This window comes from Nomascus leucogenys, chromosome 19 (assembly GCF_006542625.1).
Source record: "Nomascus leucogenys isolate Asia chromosome 19, Asia_NLE_v1, whole genome shotgun sequence".
NCBI lineage: Eukaryota > Metazoa > Chordata > Mammalia > Primates > Hylobatidae > Nomascus > Nomascus leucogenys.
In genome coordinates, this window is record NC_044399.1 from 36,845,120 (window position 1) to 36,867,819 (window position 22,700).

General features: G+C 42.0%; 1 protein-coding gene across 4 annotated transcripts in view; it reads left to right on the top strand.

Annotated features, from left to right (window-relative positions):
• SSH2 (slingshot protein phosphatase 2) overlaps nucleotides 1-22,700 on the top strand; it is a 306,875-nt gene that overhangs the window by 264,899 nt on the left and 19,276 nt on the right. For all 4 annotated transcript variants that reach the window (XM_003277077.4, XM_030800117.1, XM_030800116.1 and 1 more), the window contains 4 exons: nucleotides 55-183; nucleotides 11,727-11,773; nucleotides 16,528-16,674; nucleotides 19,129-19,329. In XM_003277077.4, coding sequence (XP_003277125.2) covers nucleotides 55-183; nucleotides 11,727-11,773; nucleotides 16,528-16,674; nucleotides 19,129-19,329 — 524 coding nt within the window. The remainder of the gene's footprint in view (nucleotides 1-54; nucleotides 184-11,726; nucleotides 11,774-16,527; nucleotides 16,675-19,128; nucleotides 19,330-22,700) is intronic.

Consider the following 22,700-nt stretch of genomic DNA (forward strand, 5'->3'; position numbering starts at 1 on the left):
TGAAAGTACAGAGGGACTTTAAGAGATGGGTACAATATATCATCTTTGTTTCAGATAAGAACAGAGTTGGAAATGCAAATGGTGTGCAACTTGCGGGAATTCAAGGAATTTATAGACAATGAAATGATAGTGATCCTTGGTCAAATGGATAGCCCTACACAGATATTTGAGCATGTGTTCTTGGTAAGTTTTAAGGCCACTTTAAGTGGTGTGCTAAAGCTAGCCCTTTTGGACTCATGGGCAAAGGTAATTGTTAAATTTTATTATACATAAATAAAATGTAACTTACTTTAAAGACCAAAGTGATAAGTACTCAAACCTCATCACTTCCTAATTATTCTATTACTTTTTTGTGTGTGCGTGTGTGCGTCACAGAGTCTCGCTCTGTCCCCCAGGCTGGAGTGCGGTGGCATGATCTCATCTCACTACAATCTCTGCCTCCCAGGTTCAAGCAGTTCTCCTGCCTCAGCCTCCCGAGTAACTGGGACTACAGGCGTATACCACCACACCCAGCTAATTTTTGTATTTTTAGTAGAGACGGGGTTTAGCCATCTTGGCCATGTTGGTCTTGAACTCCCGACCTCAGGTGATCTGCCCGCCTTGGCCTCCCAAAGTGCTGGGATTATAGGCATGAGCCACCATGCCTGGCCTTCATTTTTAATTTAATTTTTATTTTTGAAACAGGGTCTCGCTCTGTTGCCCAGCCTGGAGTGTAGTGGCACAATCTCGGCTCAGTGCAACCTCAACCTCACAGGCTCAAGTGATTCTCCCTTCTCAGCCTCCTGAGTAGCTGGGACCACAGGCGTGTGCCGCCACCACCCCCCAGCTAATTTTTGTATTTTTTGTGGAGATGGGGTTTTACCATGTTTCCCAGGCTGGTCTCGAACTCCTGAGCTCAAGCGATCCGCCCACCTAGTCCTTCCCAAAGTGCTGGGATTACAGGCATGAGCCATCGCACCTGGCCCCAAATTACCGACATGAGCCATCTCACCTGGCCCCAAGTAGGATGATCCTTTAAGGTCACTCTCAAATCTGCCAAATGTGTCTAAGGTCTGATATATCTGAGCAGAGCTGGTGGGAGCTACTATATAACTGAGAGACAAGAGACTACTGGACTTTCAAACATATGAAACCTTGTAGCTACACTTTGAGTCCCTACTTTTATGATTACCAAAAAATTGGTGACTAAAAATTGTTCTTCATGGTTCCTGAACATTTAGTGACCTTTTGTAATTAGCCCAAGGAGACCTCTCTGACAGGTAGATTTTGAAAGCTTCTAAAATCTATTTTTCTCTCAAATGTTAGAGTTTTAGTTCTTATCTGTACATGTAGTGGGAACAAAGTTAACAAGAATAATTAAAATCAATGGAGAATGCCAAAACCTCATTTTGTGTCCACTTCCCACACACTTTCACAAAAATGCTTACAAGGAAGTAAATCAGTTGGTTTGAATTTCACTTCCTTTCTCTTCTTGAGGATGTTTATGAACTGTGAAATGATTAGAAGCTGGGAAACAGAAGAGAAGGAGAATAAATGCTCAGGAACTGACTAAACTGGATCCACCTCACTCTGAATATTCAAGAGTTTATTTCATGAGGCATTCAGACTATGCCTTTGAAGGCTTGTGCCCTGAAATAACTTGTTGACACTCTGCGATATATGTGTCTAGAGTGATTCATAGTGGTATATTAGCAATGAAATTACTCATGAAAAGCTGTGAGCTGGGAGGGGGACTTCTTTTCCATTACTTTAACTGACCAATATGTGTTGGCACTTCTGGTTGTAGATCATACTACAAAACTGTCATTGGCTTTTCCATTTGCAAGACACCTGGCTTTGTTGTCTCTTATGTATACTTCCACAAGGATTCAGATATATCCTGCTCTTGTATTATTGGAAAGAATCTTTGTGTTATCTATAGAAAACTTGTGAGTCACTGATTCTATGGGGCCCTCCCAACTGTTTCCCTGAGACTAATTTTTATGAAGGACAAATATCTGTAGTCAAAAGGAGCTCATGTGACTGAAGCTGCAAACTTGGGAATCAAGTTTCCCATTAAGCTTGACTTTTAACACGTAAAAGAATATAGACATGATAAATATCAAATACAGTCAGTTTCTGACTGATCAACCTGTTTTATTTCATGCATGCTTCCCTGTGTCTCTGGTGCCACCCACTCAAGAACTACTCCTCAAATGGTATATTTTAGGCCATGCAAGCAAATTTTAATAGTATTGTAAGCAGAAAAAACAATCTAATTTCCCCAAAATTACATTTCCCTAATCAACTACAAATGCATTTGAGCATTTGTGCCAGTAGATTAATACCATGATTTCATTATCGTCAGGTGTAATCTTCTGTCCTGAGTTTTTTTCTTATTAAAAAAATAATTCTGGCCAGGTGTGGTGGCTCACACCTATAATCCCAGCACTTGGGGTGGCCAAAGCAGGAGAATCACCTGAGCCTGGGAGTTCAAGGCTGCAGTGAGCCATGATCATGCCACTGCACTCCACCCTGAGCAACAAAGAGAGACCCTGTCTAAAAATAATGATAATCCATGTTCGTTTTAAAAAACTTTAGAAGACAACAGATTATCATATTTGTTTAATCATGAAGACTGATAATCACCATCATCTTTTGTTATATAATATCGCCTTCCAATCTTTTTTTTTTTTTTTTTTTTTTTTGAGACAGAGTCTCGCTCTGTCGCCCAGGCTGGAGTGCAATGGCGTGATCTCAGCTCACTGCAACCTCCACCTCCCAGGTTCACACGATTCTCCTGCCTCTGCCTCCCGAGTAGCTGGGATTACAGGCACACACTACCACGCCCGGCTAATTTTTTGTATTTTTAGTAGAGACGGGATTTCATTATGTCGGCCAGACTGGCCTTGAACTCCTGATCCTTCCGCCTCGGCCTCCCAAAGTGCCAGGATTACAGGCATGAGCCATTGCTCCCAGCCCCAATCTTTTTAAATTTTATTTATAGATGTACATATATATTTTTGTGTATACACACACAGATATGATACATCGTCTTTATTTTTTTAAAGAGCAGTTTTAGGTTCACATCAAAATTGAGCAAAAGGTATAGAGATTTCCCATATACAACTTATCCCAGCACATGCATAGTTTCCCCCATTGTCAACATCCTCCACCAGAGTGGAGTGTAACAAATGAGTGTAACATTTGTTACAGCTCATTAGTCTACATTGGCACATCATTATAAACTAAAGCCCATAGTTTATAATAGGGTTCACTCTTGGTGTTGTACATTATATGGATTTGGACAAATTTATTACATATATTCACTACTGGAGTATTACATAGAGTTTTTTACTTTTTAAATACACATCTATGTACTTTTTTTGCACATCAGCATTGTGTATATATGTACATATTTTTGAACAAAGGAAAATCTCTTCAGCTTCAGGTATAATTCTGTATTCTAGAAAATGGACATTTTCTTTCTATTGTGAATATTTATTTGGGGAAAAAAAAACTTCAAAATTGAGGAACACTGTAATTTAACTCCTACTTAACAAAGTAAATGCATGAACAGGTTGTCTAAACATCTTATTATACTTGTTCCTTGGTGGCTTCCTCCCTTTGTTTACACTGCCATATCCTATGTCCAAATCCCTATCTCTTCTCCATTGAGTCTTTGCCCTGCTGGCTTTCCTAGCAGTTGACACGGAAAAAGAGGCGTTCTAGCTGCAAGTGGTGGTGTTGATTTTCTGCAGAGTCATCTCATCTTGTGCATAGCTGCCATGCCTGGAGCTCAACCAGATTGAGTAAAGAGAGGCAACAGGATTTCTCCTTCCCTTTGGAAGAATGCTCAGCTCTGCAGTGTACTGCACAGAGATCTGTTTATTAGGAAAAGTATCCAGCTGGTATGGAGTGAGAAAGTGTAGATTATAGCTTAAATAAAAGCTGCATTGAGAAGAGAGAATTGATTGGTGGGAAGCCAGCGTGTTTCTAGAAAAAGAGATTCTACACCCTTACAAGCATATCACTTCTCTGAGCTGGAAGCCTTTTCCCAACTGTTTCAGTATCAACAGCTCTCCTGGAGGCTGTCCGATTTGGCTGAGAAAAAGCTAGATGTTAATAGAGACCCTTTGCAGAAAAGCAGGCAAACAAGTATATTGGACACGTAACCAGTAATTTTGCTCATGAATTTAAAAAATAGAACTTTTACTGCTGGTTATCTTTTTCAAGATTTGACATTACAAGATTTGACATCTTTTGGGAAAGTGTTTCCTTTTCATAGAAAAATTCAGCCTAGAGAGAGGATCAGGAAAAAATAGCTAATGGGTACTAGGGTTAATACCTGGGTGATGAAATAATCTGTACAACAAACCCCCACGACACAAGTGTAGCTATGTAACAAACCTGCATATGTACCCCTGAACTTAAAATTTAAAAAAAAAATCCTCAAATTGGTTACTTTTAATGTAGATGAAGAGAAACAGTGTGTAAATAGGTGAGACAGTAATAGAAAGGATTATTTTATCACATTCATGATTTTTGTCCCTGAATAGGAGGTGTGGCATAAACTTCTTTTAGAAGGAAAAGTTAATAAACAGCTTATGCCTGGTTGCCACAGTAATGTGACTTACAGTATTGAGGCTATAGGAATGATATGATAAAATACGGACAGAGATACCAGTCCTTGGATATTATGTCAAGTTATATTTATCTTAACAGAACTCCCACAGTACAGTCCTTATTTGCTATAAATGTGCTGTCATCTTCTATTTTCCTTGGACAGTTGGACTGCAGCAAGGCTATTTCCTGAGGGTAGCATGAAAAGAAATCAGTTACTTGGGTCTTTGGGCCAGCGTACAGTGCAAGGGAACCAGAGTAAAAGATGGAAATGAACTTACTTTAAAATGTATTATAGTCCAAAGGTTTCATTTTACACTTCGGTAAAATTAGAATATGCTTTGCATAATTACATAGAACATAATGGAAACCTCGGTAGAATTATGTTACCATAAGCCTGTGAAGCATGGGGGAGGAAATTGGGTCTGCGAAGGGCCCCAGAAGTCTAATATACATGGCATTTGTATTGAGGACAGAAAAGTAATTATACCAAGTGGTCTCCAGGTCTTTCAGATTGAACCTGAAGCAGCCCTAACTAGCCCAAGTCACTTTGTATGGGCTTCAGTGAGTCAGTAACCAGTGCCTTTAATTCATTTGCCAATGGATAGGTATCACTTCACATTGTCAGGTTGAACTCTCTCTGGACAGGTAGATGAAAACTAGGGACTTTATCCATCACATCAATGTTATTTTCATCTGACTGGACAGAGTTCCACGAAGGATTTCGATTTCTAAATTAAGAAGTGAGGTGGTCACATTTCTCTGGCTCCAGTTTAACTTCTCAGCCCCTGTTGTTTGGCATCTGTCTCCTTGAAGTCCTTTGTAGTTCTTGGCTATTTCTTTGGTGCAGAAGCTTGTTTTCTAAGGTTGAGCAGAGCCTTCAGAGCCTCCCATATTTTTTTAAAACAAGCCAGCAGGGCCCTTGCCTGTACATCACTTACTGACCTTTTCCTAAATGGAACTTCAGCACAGTGTCCTTGAGCTTTCCCAGTTCAACGGCCAGATTACAGATCACCTGTAATATGATAGTACTTACACAACACTAAACAATTTTCATAGTGCTTCATTTACTGGTCACATTTGATCTTCCAATTAACAAACATTTGTCGATCCTCTTTATTGTGTGAGGCATGAGACTAGGTACTTGTACAGTCTGATCTAATTCTAGAAGGAGAGCATGATGAGCCATATCAGATAGATACTCAGAGAAGGCCAATGGAATAAGGATACAGTGGTGATAAGACAATTAGGAGCGGTCATTAGTAACATCAGCAAGAGTGATGAGGGCAGAGGCCCATGTGCTATGGATGAGATAACGTGGGAAATGAGGAAGTGAGTGTTTGCTTTTCTTTTTTTTTTTTTTTTTTTTTTTTTTGAGACGGAGTTTCACTCTTTTTGCCCAGGCTGGAGTGCAATGGTGCCATCTCGGCTCACTACAACCTCTGCCTCTCGGATTCAAGTGATTCTCATACCTCAGCCTCCCAAGTAGCTGGGATTACAGGCACACACCACCACGCCAGGCTAATTTTTGTATTTTTAGTAAAGACGGGGTTTCACCATGTTGGCCAGGCTGGTCTCAAACTCCTGACCTCAGGTGATCTGCCCACCTCAGCCTCCAAAAGTGCTAGGACTACAGGCGTGAGCCACTGCACCCATCCAGAAAGTGAGTATTCGATTTTATTTCTATGAAGCCATGAAGGAAAGGGAGAAAGGACAGAGTCTGCAGGAGGATTTATGACAGAGAGAGGGGTTTTCCATTTTAATATGGGAAAAACTTTGCATGTATAATTTGAGGGAAATGTACCCATTAAATATATATGACTAGGGCGGGAAGGGTGTTTTCATTTTACAGATAAAGACAGAGAGGTTGGCCAGGCACAGTGGCTCATGCCTGTAATCCCAACACTTTATGAGGCTGAAGCGGGCAGATCACAAGGTCAAGAGATGGACACCATCCTAGCCAACATGGTGAAACTCCATCTCTACTAAAAATACAAAAATTAGCTGAGTGTGGTGGCGCACACCTGTAGTCCCAGCTACTCGGGAGGCTGAGGCAGGAGAATCGCTTGAACCTGGGAGGCAGAGGTTGCAGTGAGCCGAGATTGCACCACTGCACTCCAGCCTGGCGACAGAGCGAGACTCCATCTCAAAAAAAAAAAAAGAGAGGTTAGGCAGTTGGCCCTAATGTCCCCACCCACAGTAGGAAGGGCAGTCAGAACTTGAACCTAAGTCTTGTAATGCTAAATTCCATTAATGCCTCTTAATTCTGAAAGAGTAAACTCTTATTATAAAATATCTGCCCTGGCCAGGCGTGGTGGCTCACGCCTGTAATCCCAGCACTTTGGGAGGCCAAGGCGGGCAGATCACAAGTTCAGGAGATTGAGACCATCCTGGCCAACATGGTGAAACCCATCTGTACTAAAAATACAAAGATTAGCTGGGTATGATGGTACGTGCCTGTAATCCCGGCTACTTGGGAGGCTGAGGCAGAAGAATCACTTGAACCCAGGAAGCGGAGATTGCAGTGAGCCAAGATCACGCCACTGCATTCCACCTTGGCGACAGAGCGAGACTCCGTCTCAAAAAATATATATAAAATAAAATGTCTGGCCAGGCGCGGTGGCTCACGCCATTAATCCCAGCACTTTGGGAGGCCGAGGCAGGCAGATCACGAGGTCAGGAGATCTAGACCATCCTGGCTAACACGGTGAAACCCCATCTCTACTAAAAATACAAAAAACAAAATTAGCCGGGCATGGTGACGTGAGCCTGTAGTCCCAGCTACTCGAGAAGCTGAGGCAGGAGAATGGCATGAACCCGGGAGGTGGAGCTTGCAATGAGCCAAGATGGTGCCACTGCACTCCAGCCTAGGCGACAGAGCAAGACTCGTCTCAAAAATAAAATAAAATAAAATAAAATAAAATGTCTGCCTTTTCAGAAGATATGAACAGATAGCTCAAAGATAGAAAATAGATCTTAAACAATGAAAAGTTGCTCTCTTTTACTTCTAAGAGAAATGCAAATTGAAACTACACTGAGACACCTATCAGGTTGGCAAAAATTCAAAAGCTTAACCAAACAGTTTATTGGAAAGGCTGTGGGGAAAGTGGTGCTCTCATGCATTGCTGGTGGGACCACAGAATTGTTTTTGGCCTCTATGGAGGGAAATTTAGCAGTGTTTAACAAAACTGTATTCTGCCTTTGACCTAGCAAACCTACTTCCACAAATAAGAAATATCATTCATAGGAGACTAGTTGAATGAACTATTATATCAGTACTCATGAAGTACTATGCAGATGTAGGAAAGAATGAGATCTCTATGAACTGTTACATTTAGTGGTTTTGAGGATATGTAAAATGAAATATATGTAAAATGAAAGCAATTAATAAAAAATTATGTGTAGCATATTACTTTCATGTAAGAATTGGTAATATGAGTAAGAAGTAGCAATAAGTATATGTTTGCTTATATTTTTTCAAAATAGAATAAATCAGAAACTAATGAAAATGTCACCAATAGGAATTAAAGCGATAGGAGTGAGAGTGAGACTTCTAAGTTTACTTTTTTTTTTTTTTTTTGAGACGGAGTTTTGCTCTTGTTGCCCAGGCTGGAGTGCAGTGGCACAATCTCAGCTCACTGCAACCTCCACCTCCCAGGTTCAAGCAATTCTCCTGCCTCAGCCTCCCGAGTAGCTATGATTACAGGCATGTGCCACCACACCCGGCTAATTTTGTATTTTTAATACCACCTCCATGGTGGTCAGGCTGGTCTCGAACTCCCAACCGCAGGTGATCCGCCCGCCTCGGCCTCCAGAGTGTTGGGTTTACAGATGTGAGCCACTGCACCCAGCCTCTAAGTTTACTTTTTAATAAGCTTTTGACTTTTAATCACATAAAAGTTTTGTATGCCCAAAATATTAAATGGAAAAGAATAGAAAAAGCACTCTAAAATTGAATACAAGCCAGGTATGGTGGCATGCACTTGTAGTCTCAGGTATTCAGGAGGCTGAGGCAGGAAGATCGCTTGAGGCCAGAAGTTCAAGGCTATAGCGCACAATGATGGTACCTGTGAATAGCCACTGAGCTCCAGCCTGGGCATCATAACGAGACCCGCCTCTTAAAAAAAAGACATACATCTGGGCACAATGGCTCATGCCTGTAATCCCAGCACTTTGGGAGGCTGAGGTGGGCGGATCACAAGGTCATGAGTTCGAGACCAGCCTGACCAACATGGAGAAACCCCATCTCTACTAAAAATACAAAAACTAGCTGGGCGTGGTGGCGTGCACCTGTAATCTCAGCTACTCAGGAGGCTGAGGAAGGAGAATCAGTTGAACCCAGGAGGCAGAGGTTGCGGTGAGCTGAGATTGTGCCAGTGCACTCCAGCCTGGGCAACAGAGTGAGACTCTGTCTCAAAAAAAAAAAAAAAAAAAAAAATACAGATTGTGGGGAATTCTCCAAGATAACAGATGTGGAGTCTACAAAAATGTCAATATGTCAATATTATGAAAGACCCCCTGCCACACTCCCAAAGAAAGCAGAAGATGTACTGTTCTAGATTAAAGCTAGGCTGGGTGTGGTGGTTCACTCCTGCAATCCCAACATTTTGGGAGGCCAAGGTGGGGAGGATCACTTGAGGCCAAGAGTTTGAGACCAGCCTGGGCAACATAGTGAGACCCCATCTCTAAGAAACAAAAGTAAAAAAATTAGCAAGGCATGGTGCTGCCCACCTGTAGTCTCAGCTACTCGGGAGGCTGAGGCAAGAGGATGGTTTGAGCCCAGGAGTTCAAGGCTGCAGTGTGCCACTGCCCTCCAGCCTAGGCAACAGAGCAAGACTCTGTCTCTAAAAAAAAAAAAAAACAAAGTAGCTGGGCGCAGTGGCTCACACCTGTAATCCCAGCACTTTGGGAGGCCGAGGCAGGCGGATCACCTGAGGTCAGGAGTTTGAGACCAGCCTGACCAACATGTTGAAATTTCATCTTTACTAAATACAAAAAATTAGCTGGGCATGGTGGCAGGCACCTGTAATCCCAGCTACTTGGGTGGCTGAGGCAGGAGAATCGCTTGAACCCCGGAGGAGGAGGTTGCAGTGAGCCGAGATTGTGCCATTGCACTCCAGCCTGGGCAACAAGAGTGAAACTCCTGTCTCAGAAAAAAGAAAGTAGGCTGTGCACAGTGCCTCACGCCTGTAATCCCCACACTTTGGGAGGCCAAGGCAGGCGGATCACTTGAGGTCAGGAGTTCAAGACCAGCCTGGGCAACATGGTGAAACCCCGTCTCTACTAAAAATACAAAAATTAGCTGGGCATGGTGATGCGTGTCTATAATCCCAGCTACTCGGGAGGCTGAGGCAGGAGAATCTCTTGAACCCCGGAGGTGGAGGTTACAGTGAGTCAAGATCACACCACTGCCCTGTAGCCTGGGTGACTCCATCTCAAAAAAAAAAAAAAAATGTAGCTAGAGGATAGAGACATGACAACTAAATGTGAAAAATTATCCTTGACTGAGTAAATATAAAGGACATTTTGGGGACATTTGTAGAAATTCAAATATGTATAGTGTTTTAGGTTATTGTATTAATGTTACATTTCTTTGGTATGATCATGATATTATGTAAGAAAATGTTCTTAGATGATACATACTCAAGTATTGAAATAAAATGTCATGGTGCACAAAATGCTCTCAGATGGTTCGGGGGAAAAGTATGATATGTACTGAAAGAAAAGGGAAAGAAGGAAAGAAAGCAAATATGGCAAAATATTAATAATTGTGTCCTCCAGATCATTGGCAGAACCTCCTCCCCCAAAGTTTGCCATTTATCCCTATCTTAAAATTTTACATGTAATGCTTCCCTCATTTGTTTGACAGAAGCTGCTATTTCACTCTCTTCTCCTGCCACACACAAGTTCTGTCCGTTAACTCCTTAGATGCAACTTAATGCACTAAAAAGAGTGTGAGTGACCCTGCGCGGTGGCTCACACCCGTAATCCCAGCACTTTGGGAGACTGAGGCGGGTGGATCACGAGGTCAGGAGTTTGAGACCAGCATCAGCAACATGGTGAAACCTTGCCTCTACTAAAAAATACAAAAATTAACTGGGCATGGTGGTGCGCACTTGTAATCCCAGCTACTCAGGAGGCTAAGGCAGGAGAATTGCTGGAACACGGGAGGCAGAGGTTGCAGTGAGCCGAGATCACGCCATTGCATTCCAGCCTGGGCAACAGAGTGAGACGCTGTCTCAGAAAAAAAAAAAGTGTGAGCTTTGGAATAAAGTGTAGTTCAATGCATAATAATGCTGCTTTTGTATCTATAAAAATTCAGCAAATGTTTATTGAGCACCTGCCAGGTGCCAGGCACTGTGCAAGGTGCATGGGTTTCCATAGGGAAGAAAAGAGGTGGTTCCTGACCTCTAGGAGCTTATATTAAAGGTAGTTAGAAAGTAAGCACGTAAGGCCAGGCGCGGTGGCTCACGCTTGTAATCCTTTGGGAGGCCGAGGCGGGCGGATCACAAGGTCAGGAGATAGAGACCACGGTGAAACCCCGTCTCTACTAAAAATACAAAAAATTAGCCGGGCATGGTGGCAGACGCCTGTAGTCCCAACTACTCGGAGAGGGTGAGGCAGGAGAATGGCGTGAACCTGGGAGGCGGAGCTTGCAGTGAGCCGAGATTGTGCCACTGCACTCCAGCCTGGGCGACAGAGCGAGACTCCGTCTCAAAAAAAAAAAAGAAAGTAAGCACATAAATAAATATATAGGTGCAAATTGTGATACATGCTGTTGAGGAAAATAGGAGATTACTATGAGCAAGAATGACAGAAGACATCTAATTTAGATTGGATGATGGTTAAAGACACCTCTCCTGCTCTATGATCGTGGGCAAAAATTATTTGAATTCTATGAGTTGGTTTTTGTATCTGTAAAAATGAAGATGAAAATAACATTCTTACTCTATCATTTGTGAAAACTAAATGTGATAACATATGAAGTGCCTAGCAACTTAAAGGGCACTGGGTAGATGTTATTAGTCTTCTTTTTGAAAGTTCTTCTCCTTCCCTTGCTCCTTTTCAAGTATTGTTTGGTTGGTTTGCTAATACTCCTTAACCTTGTCTTTTTGGCTCCATAGGGCTCAGAATGGAATGCCTCCAACTTAGAGGACTTACAGAACCGAGGGTAAGCACACAAAGCAATAGCTGGCACCCCTGTGTGACAGAAGTCCCTGTTTTATCTTTTCATTTTCCCATCAAAGAGGTATCAGTGGGTAACTTTAATCTTAAGAGTTGCATCTGACTGATTCTAATCAGATGTAATCTAAGAAAAATAAAAATAGCTGGGCCGGGCACGGTGACTCACGCCTATAATCCCAGCACTTTGGGAGGCCGAGGCAGGTGGATCACGAGGTCAGGAGATCGAGACCATCCTGGCTAACACGGTGAAACCCCAGCTCTACTAAAAATACAAAAAATTAGCCAGGCATGGTGGCGGGCGCCTGTAGTCCCAGCTACTCAGGAGGCTGAGGCAGGAGAATGGTGTGAACCCGGGAGGCGGAGCTTGCAGTGAGCCAAGATCACGCCACTGCACTCCAGCCTGGGTGACAGAGCGAGACGCTGTCTCAAAAAAAAAGAAAAAAGAAGAAAAAAAAACAGCTATTCTCCCTCTGTTTCGTCCCCCCACCTCCCAGGAAATATCAGCTGCTTTTATTGAAGGGCTTTGAAGAACAAATGTGCAAACCATTGGTGACGTTTAAAATCAAATTTTTATTTTTATGCAAGAATACATAGAATTGCATATGTTGGGTTCACAGAGCTGTTCATTCAACATTCATTGAGCGTCTTCTGTGGGACAAAGTGCTAGGTGCTGGGGATCCACAGATAAATTAAGACTCAGTCCCTATCCTGTGTAGTAAGCTGCTTAAAGACTCTGTAGGTTATGGATGTGAACTGGACAAGCTTCTGAAATTGAAAAAGACCTATCTTACATTAAGAAAACTGTCCCTAAGCAGCATGGTTATTAAGTTTGATTGTAACAATAGAGACTACAGTGAACATTCAGCAAGTAAAAAGCTGCCATTTTTCCCTCAGCTGATGCCTACTAAGTTTCTTATTGAAGTTCATTAACTTTAGGAGGTCAGATAATCCCAATAAGAAAAGAGAAAATCAGGTCTGAAATTTGCCATGCTAACTCATTTTGGAAAGAGATAAGAGCAGCTGAGACTCAAGAGGTAGTGATGGTTGCTGGCTGCCTGTTTTCTTAGCCATAAGCCTCCTGGTTATCTTTACCATTAGTGGATAAATACTCCCTACTTTTTCCCCACATGAAAAGTATTTCATAATTGGCAAAATGAACTTGGACCAGTACTTAAGCCAAATGATTATACAAAGAATTCTGGGGCGGGGGAGGGGAATCTGATTGCTTAATTTAAAATTTGAAGTTAAATAAAACTTGGAAAACTTAATAAGAAAGTCTAGAGTTCTTCAAGGCAGAGACTGTATCTTAGTCTTGCTTATAGCTTACTATCTACCTAGCTCAGAGCTGTATAACAAGAGGGTGCTCAGTGAATGTGAATGAATGATAGGTATGTTCACACATATTTGAACACTGTGACTTGGCTGATGGCAGATAAGGAGAGAAAATCAATTAGCAAACTGTGTTGGGAATTCAGAGACCTCAGTTCTAATCCTATATCTGCCATTTGCCTTATTTGGAAATGCCCCTGAAGCATAAGGACCCCATAGTTCAACAAGATTAATAACATTGCATCTGCTTTATATACAAGAGTCTCTTAAGATTTCTTTAGGAGTGGGACAATGTTTTTTACAAACTTCTCCAGTCATCAAGCTTTAAAAATTCTGTAATTCTGGCCAGGCGTAGTAGCTCATGCCCGTAATCCCAGCACTTTGGGAGGCTGGAGTTCGAGACCAGCCTGGCTAACATGGTGAAACCCTGTCTCTACTAAAAATACAAAAAATTAGCTGGGTGTGGTGGCAGGCGCCTGTAATCCCAGCTACTCGGGAGGCTGAGGCGGGAGAATTTCTTGAACCCGGGAGGTGGCAGTTGCAGTGAGCCGAGATCATGCCACTGCACTGCAGCCTGGGCAACAGAGTGAGACTCTGTCGGGGAAAAAAAAAAATCTGTAATTCTGGGAAACCTAGATACAGTGTTTAAGATTAAGTCTGAGATGAGGTATAGCAGTGTTTGCCAACTGCACTGGAATCATGTCATATATACATATGAATTTAGAATATAACCCCAGCTGGAGATTAGACCCATCATATCATTTGCTTCTTAGAAGGCTAAATTATAAAATGCAACTAACTATATCTAGTTGTCTTTAAAAACAGTATGGTCAAATTCCCAGATAGCTACTTAGATCCTGTTTCTTAAATTCAGTGATTGTTAAATTTTAATATGTGAAGAATTATAGTTCAGGGATCTGCACACAAAACCACATATACTGCTGCCTATAGATGACTTAATGGGATTTTCAAGGGTAATTTTGACATTAAGGCCATTTCCATCCAATCTACTGACTTCAGAACTTTACCCAAAGTAAAATGTTACTCTGTAGAGTCATTTGGTGCTGAGATGGGAAAAAAGTTTCAAGGAGTTTCAGTTCCAATTGGCAGTGACTGCCTACAGCTTTGTAATGAAAAGGATTGGGAAGCTGTGTCCTGCCTCTAGAAAGATAGTGCCATAATTTATTATGAGGTATGGGATTAGAGGTGGGAGATTGTTCATTTTTATTTTAAATAAAATAAGGAGGCTGGGCAAGGTGGTTCACACCTGTAATCCCAGCACTTTGGGAGGCCGAAGCAGGCAGACCACAAGGTCAGGAGTTTGAGACCAGCCTGGCCAACATGGTGAAACCCCATCTCTACTAAAAATACAAAAATTAGGTGGGAGTGGTGGCACACACCTGTAATCCCAGCTACTCAGGAGGCTGAGGCAGGAGAATTGCTTGAACAGGGGAGGCAGAGGTTGCAGAGAGCCAAGATCGTGCCATTGCACTCCAGGTCTGGGCGACAGAGCAAGCCTCCATCTTGGGGAAAATAAATAAATAAATAAATAATAAAATAAGGAAAGGGTGTTGCCTGTCTTTTTTTCTTTTTCCTTTTTTTCCTGTCACCCAGGCTGGAGTGTTGCCTTTTTTTCTAAAAGTTTTATTGAAATATAATTTACATACCATACGATTCACGATTCACCCATTTTAAATGTATAATTTGTTGATTTTTAGTATATTCACAGAGCTGTGCAACTATCACCACAATCCATTTAGAACATTTTTTCAACTCAGAAAGCCTGTACCCTTCAGGAGGTATCACCTCCATTTTTCTTCTTACCCCTGCCCCAACAATCCCTAGAAATCACTAATGTTCATCAGCTAACAAAGAGCCACTCTTCAGCTATTTTGAATAATGCTGCTGTGACCATTTGTGTACAAGTTTTCGGGTGGGCTTATGTTTTTATTTCTCTTGGATTTATTCTTTGGAAAGGAATTGCTGGGTCCTGTGGTAATTTTGTGTTTACCCTTGGGGAAACTGCTGTACTGTTTTCCATAGCAATTGCACCCTTTTTTTTGTTTTTGAGACTGAGTTTCACTCTTGTTGCCCAGACTGGAGTGCAATGGCGCAATCTCGGCTCACTGCAACCTCTGCCTCCCGGGTTCAAGCAATTCTTCTGCCTCAGCCTCCCAAGTAGCTGGAATTACAGGCGTGTGCCACCACGCCCAGCTAATTTTGTATGTTTAGTAGAGACGGGGTTTTACCATGTTGACCAGGCTGGTCTCAAACTCCTCACCTCTGGTGATCCGTCCACCTCAGCCTCCGAAAGTGCTGAGATTACAGGCGTGAGCCACTGCGCCTGGCCAAGCTCACTTTTTAAATTAAATTTTAAAAAAAATTGTAGTTGTCAGCTTTGATGTCAAGTTAAAACAGATTCAATTCGTGTCTGAGAAAATTTTTGGCCACTTGACTTTAACCACACATTTGGTTAGCTATGGCTGCTTTCTTTTTCTGTATTCATTTCATTGATTTCAGAGTTTGGGTTTATAGAACTTCACATTTGTGCTGAGAAGGAAGCAATGTCTCAGAGAGACATGAGTGAGTCCATGTTGTATTGTTGGAGTAAACTTAGACATCCAGCTATGTCTAAATCACAGCATTAAGAAAAGATAACATTTGGTAAATGGAACTCAAGCATTTATTGAGATTGTGCAGTGAGAAAGATAATAGAAGACTGTTTTGAGAGAGAGAAACTCTCTTCTGCAAGCATCTTAGTGTAGAAGAATCTTCAGATACATTGATGCCATAGCAGCCAGTAATGCAGTCAGATGAGTTTAAGGGAGTTTTAAGTCCAGCTTTTCTCTGACCCTTCCAGTTCTGTCCTCATTTGCCTTTCATGTAGTTTAGAGAGAATAATTGCACAAAGCCTAACAATCTGGCATTTAGAAAAATAGGAAGAAATCGTTATTCATTCTGTCTTTTTTCCCTTGGGGTACGTGTCAGTAGTCTGATTTTATACAGATGACTTTCAGAGAATAAATTGTATTACTGACAATTTTAGTAACTGAGAAAGTGTCTGATTATGGACTCAAGTTGATTCTTTGGAGTAAAATATGAGGCATATTTTCAGAATACTATCAAGGATGAGATTGTGTAACTACATAAACTGAAAATGGAATTTAGATGTTGAACATGGTGGATAACTTTTTGCTGAATAATTCCCTGGTGCCCAGTTATGCCCAGGAACCCTGTTGTATAATTTCTCTAATAAATAAATATAACCTCTTAGTTTTTTAGCTGTCTTCATTATTTTTGTATTTAATTTCAGCCTATGGAATAAACAAGTTTTAAGTAAGAAAAAACAGTGCTGGGAATTGGATTTAGCCTGAATAGTAGAGCACATATTCTCCCTTGGTTTCCTTGCAGGGTACGGTATATCTTGAATGTCACTCGAGAAATAGATAACTTCTTCCCAGGAGTCTTTGAGTATCATAACATTCGGGTATATGATGAAGAGGCAACGGATCTCCTGGCTTACTGGAATGACACTTACAAATTCATCTCTAAAGCAAAGTGAGTAATAGTCCTGCACAATGTTGTGGCTTCTGTTCCTCTTGCCCCACGCATGGCTGGGTCCTGAGGGCTATAGACAACTTACTGATGGTACTCAGGAAAAAGGAACTAAGGAAAGGAGGAGACTGAAATCTTTTTAATCCTAGGCAGAAGGCTAGTGACTCACTTTAAGTAAAGTAAACCCCTAGGAGAAAGTAACCTCATGTTGGCTATTTCCATTGAGCACAGAATTAAAGAAAATAGACTTAGACTGCAGCAAAAGATACAGAAATGAGAGAAGGAAGAAATTCTGAATGAAATTAAGTTGCCAGTGGGGAGATTTAAGTTTTTTTTTTTATTATTATACTTTAGGTTTTAGGGTACATGTGCCATGTTGTTTTGCTGTACCCATTAACTCTGTCATTTAGCATTAGGTGTATCTCCTAATGCTGTCCCTCCCCCCTCCCCCCACCCCACAACGGGGGAGATTTAAGTTATATCGTAGAAATTACTTCAGATAGATAGAATACTTGTCCTCCCCACTGAAGATAAGGAGACAAACTTTGGAAATCTTTTCCTACTCTCTTACTTTATTTTTACGATACTCTAAATGATGAAATTTTTCTGTGGCCCTTCTGTTGATGTCTTCCTTAAATTAATTGGCTCTTCTAGTGAAAGTATTTTGTATTAACTTAGTGTTTGGTATTAATGTCAACACTGCTTTTTTTTTTTTAAGTCCTTGGGGATTTCCTTGCCAATCCTATTGATTCCTTTACTAGAGAGAACCATAAACGAGCTTGTTTGCCACATCTCCCTTCAGGTAGGACTATGTTCAAACCATCCCTGGCAGATGAGAAGTGCTTTTGTATTTAAACTCCTTCAAAAATAATTTCACACTTCTCTTAAGGACCTTCATGGTCAGGAAGTTCTTCCTCTTAGTTTCCCTAAATCCTCATACTCTAGCTTTGAGCCTATTCCTTTATTCTCAGCAAGTACCTGAAAGAGTGTTTTATATTTTTGAATTCTGTTAATAAATTATTCCCAGTAATAATACCATTCATGGCATGCTTACTGTTCTCTCATGTAGTATTTTCTAAGATCCAGAGGGGCAGATCTTGTCAACATTCAGAGAGGTCAAATAAGTGGTGAAGATAGGACTTGAACAAAGATCTTGCTGAGGCGGGAGGATCACTGGAGCCCAGGAGTTCAAGATTAGCCTGAGCAAGACTCCTATCTCTACAAAAAAAAAATTTTTTTAATTAGCCGGGCACAGTGGTGCATGTCTGTGATACCAGCTTCTTGGAAGGCTGAGGGAGGTGGGAGGATCGCTTGAGCCCATGAGGTTGAGGCTGCAGTGAGCTGTGGTCGCACCACACACTTGAGCCTGGGTTTAGGGGGAAAAAAAAAAACTTGTCTCATTTCAGAATCCAAGGGTACTGGAATAGTCTAGTTCTATAAGGAAAAGGTTAGGCCCCAGTCCCAGTGAAAAGAAAGGCTAATTTTACTTAGGATTACGGAGAGATGTACGGGGCACCCAGGCACAACTGAGGGCACCCACTCTCAGGCTTTTGCAAGCATAAATCAGCACCTAAGAGTGTGTATCTCTTTAAATGCTCCTATGTCTCATCCTAATCAGGACCCTGATTTTTTTTTTTTTTTTTTTTTTTGAGCCAGAGTCTTGCTCTGTTACCCAGGCTAGAGTGCAGTGGTGCCATCTCGGCTCACTGCAACCACCGCCTCCCAGGTTTAAGCAATTCTCCTGCCTCGACCTCCCGAGTAGCTGGGATTACAGGCACACACCACCATGCCTGGCTAATTTTTTGTATGTTTAGTAGAGACAGGGTTTCACCATCTTGTCTAGGTTGGTCTTGAACTCCTGACCTCGTGATCCACCTGCCTCAGCCTCCCAAAGTGCTGGGATTACAGGCATGAGCCGCCGCACCCAGTCTGCCCAACTAATTTTTGTATTTTTAGTAGAGACGGGATTTCACCATGTTGGCCAGGCTGGTCTCGAACCCCCAACCTCAAGTGATCCACCTGCCTCAGCCTCCCAAAGTCCTGGGATTACAGGTGTGAACCACCACACCCAGCCCCATATTACATTTTAATGGTATGTTTCTCCCACTGAATCCTACCCTTTAGGATGAAAGCTGTATGTTACTTACCTTTGCATCCCAGCACTTTGCACATTGCCTTACACATATTGTAAATGCCTGGTAAATGTTTGCCGAATGGATTAAAGAAGCATAATATTAACATTGAATATTGTTTAAGAATACACTAGAGCTGCCTCCCCTACTCTACCCTACCCACACATTTGATTATAAATGTATACGAGTGTACCAAAGTGGAGAGATTGCATAGCAAGAAAATGGAAGGGCAGGACAGGATACTTGGAAAAATCTAGAACCCAACTTTTAAAATATCCCCACTATTGTATTTTCCTCTGTTCTTTACCTCAATCCCCCAAACAAGGAAACATGGATCTAAATGCCTTGTGCACTGCAAAATGGGGGTGAGTCGCTCAGCCTCCACTGTGATTGCCTATGCAATGAAGGAATATGGCTGGAATCTGGACCGAGCCTATGACTATGTGAAAGAAAGACGAACAGTGACCAAGCCCAACCCCAGCTTCATGAGACAACTGGAAGAGTATCAGGGGATCTTGCTGGCAAGGTGAGTCAAGTGACTTTCTCCGATTCTCCCTCCTTTTAAGTTCCCTAAAGCAAGATGAAGTGTCCTTCTCTGTAGCTACTTCTCAAGCTGATTTGGATGTGATATTTTCTCAAAAAAGACTTATTTCTCTATCAATCCAGTTTTCAAAACATAAGTGTAAGCATTTAAGATTTTCATGGGCTGGCCGGGCACAGCGGCTCACGCCTGTAATCCCAGCACTTTGGGAGGCTGAGGCAAGCGGATCATTTGAGGTCAGGAGTTCGAGACCAGCCTGGCCAACATGGTGAAACCCCGTCTCTACTTAAAATACAAAAATTAGCTGGGCATGATGGTAGGCCCCTATAATCCCAGCTACTTGGGAGGCTGAGGCAGGACAATCGCTTGAACCTGGGAGGCAGAGGTTGCAGTGAGCTGAGATCGTACCATGCACTCCAGCCTGGGTAACAGAGCGAAACAACATCTCAAACAAACAAACAAAAAAGATTTCCCTGGACACACTGCCAGTGGGATAGCCCTGCCCCATAAGGAGCAGTACCAAAAAAATTTAAAAAAAAAAAAAAAGAGTAGTATGGAAGATTAAGCGTTTAATCTTTCAGACTGATATAATTAAACTAAAGGATGAAAATACTAAATATTAATACCACTTTTCAACATCTTATAAGACTAGGTTCAGCTGCCTTGTAAAAAAAAAAAAAAAAATGGATACCAATGACTCCCAAGGTAATGCGAGGCTTAGCTGAAATTCTTGGAAATTTTTTGGCCCATTCATTCATTCATATTTTATTTGTATTTTTTATGTTTTTTGAGACAGGGTCTCACTCTGTCACCCAGGCTGGAGTGCAGTGGCGCGATCTTGCTCACTGCAAGCTCCACCTCCCAGGTTCATGCCATTCTCCTGCCTCAGCCTCCTGAGTAGCTGGGACTACAGGTGCCCGCCACCATGCCCAGCTAATTTTTTTGTATTTTTAGTAGAGACGGGGTTTCACCGTGGTCTCGATCTCCTGACCTCGTGATCCACTCCCCTCGGCCTCCCAAAGTGCTGGGATTACAGGCGTGAGCCACCGTGCCCAGCCTGGCCGACTCTTAAAAAAAAAATAAGTACCATCTGCTAATTTGGGTATTTCTTTACCTCAGTGCTTGGTTTCACTCAGCCTTCTCCAGTAATTTTGATCATGTGGCAAATCAGCAGAATAGGGATGTATATAACTCCGTTGAGGTATGAAAGCACTTCCTAGAAACAATTCTTTCTTATTTAAAAAATATTTTGGCCGGGCATGGTGGCTCACACCTATAATCCCAGCACTTTGGGAGGCTTGAGGCGGGCAGATCACAAGGTCAGGAGTTTGAGACCAGCCTGGCCAATATGGTGAAACCCCATCTCTATTAAAACTACAAAAATTAGCCAGGCATGGTGGCGGGCACCTGTAGTCCCAGCTACTTGGGAGGCTAAGGCAGGATAATCGCTTGAACCCGGGAGACAGAGGTTGCAGTGAGCTGAGATCGCGCCACCGCACTCCAGCCTAGGCGACAGAGTGAGACTCTGTCTCAAAAAAAAATTTAATCCAATTATATATGCTTTTCAAAAATGCAGAAAATTGCAAAAGGAAAAAATAATTTATGAGCTCAATACACACAGACAGCAGTTGACATTACCTGTTTCTCAGTGTTTTACTCTATCACATATTTTGGTGGCTATTTTCGCCACAAAAACTGTTCTGTAGTCTAAGAAAACCAGCTTTCTTGCTGTAGGTAAGAACCAGCTGTTTTCAATAATAATTTGGTAATTAGTTATAAAATGAGTAATTAGTTGCACTACATTATTATCCCTTTGGTGGTTAAAGCCACCTTCAGCAGCTCTTGGGAACAAGCATCAGATATTAAGTGATTTAAGGATCAGTTTCCTGAGATGCTACATGCTGAAATTCTGTGGATTTCTAGATTCTGCTTTGTTTTTTCCATGTAGGTATAGTCTAGGTGGTTTTGTTAGGATGAAGGCACAGCTGTCTAGAAGCAGTTGGGGCTGTTGCCAGTGTTTGACTCCAGTGAGTCTTATGATTTGGTCTTGACTCTTGAATCTGGACTGTGTTTCCCCTGAACAAAATGTTACATAGCCTTCCAGCCTATCCAGGCAGAGGGATCACCCTCCCGCCCCCAAAGTATTGTGAAAATGTGGCCACAGCATAGCATTATGGTTTCCACTAAAAACCCCTCCCATTTACTCAACATTTGGCATGATTTTATCTGAACCATTCTCTTAGGAGGCTGGGAGGATACTGAAGCGTCCTGTGTTTAAAATAATTTGTAGGTCTTTGGGGCCAGATTTTGATGGCATTTTTAGATTAGATCAGAAGGTAGGATGTAGCAGTTGTTTTTGGCACAAGAAAGAGGCATCTGAGCATTCAGCAAGAAATAAATATATATTCCCAGACACACATGACAGATGTTGGGCAGTGTCCTCACGTGACCCACTGAGAGGAAGGATACTATGTGTCCTGCCAATTTTAGTATTTATTCTGGAATCCCAGGCTTCTGCAAGCTGTTGGGTTGGGTTTTTTTAATGTGTGTGGTTTTCCTTAGTTGTTGAAGGAATTTCAGAAAAATCTTAGATGAGGATAAGAAGGGCAGTATAAACCCAAAATCACCTTTTCTTCCCTTTCCCTTCCTTTTTTTGCTCCATCTCAGCTTCCTAGGCTTGATTCATGGAGGGAGGGACAAGCCATGGGGAGAGAAAAGCACAGAATTTGAGTCAGTAGATCTGGTTTCCATTCCTGGTTCACCCTCTTGCTGCAACCCTGAGAAGTTACTTCACATTTCTCATCCTTACCTGACCCCATCTATAAAATGAAAATCAAGAGATCCATCTCACAGGGTTATTGTGAATAAAAATGTGTTTGAATGTTTATTATGTATTGTTGAGAGTTATTCAGATATGATTCTCATCTTCCTCCAAGGCTACCCAGAAGACACGCGTATGTGCCATTTATTTCCTCTTCCATGACATCACTACTGCCTCCTGCCACCCACAGACATATTCCATTAAAAACTGAAATGGAAAGTGTTCCTAGAATTTCCTATATTGTGGTGTTTTCTGGATTTTAAGTACTATCTAGTGCTAGGGATGTCACTTAGGCTGCTTTTGGCTGCAAGTAATCAAATACCTCAATCAGGATCTCAGCAAGAAACAGCAGACTCAGATTAGGATTATTTGAGGAGGGTTATTTATTTATTTATTTATTTATCGAGGCAAAGTCTCACTCTGTCGCCAGGCTGGAGTACAGTAGCGTGATCTCAGCTCACTGCAACCTCTGCCTTCTGGATTCAAGGGATTCTCCTGCCTCAGCCTCCTGAGTAGCTGGGACTACAGGCACGCG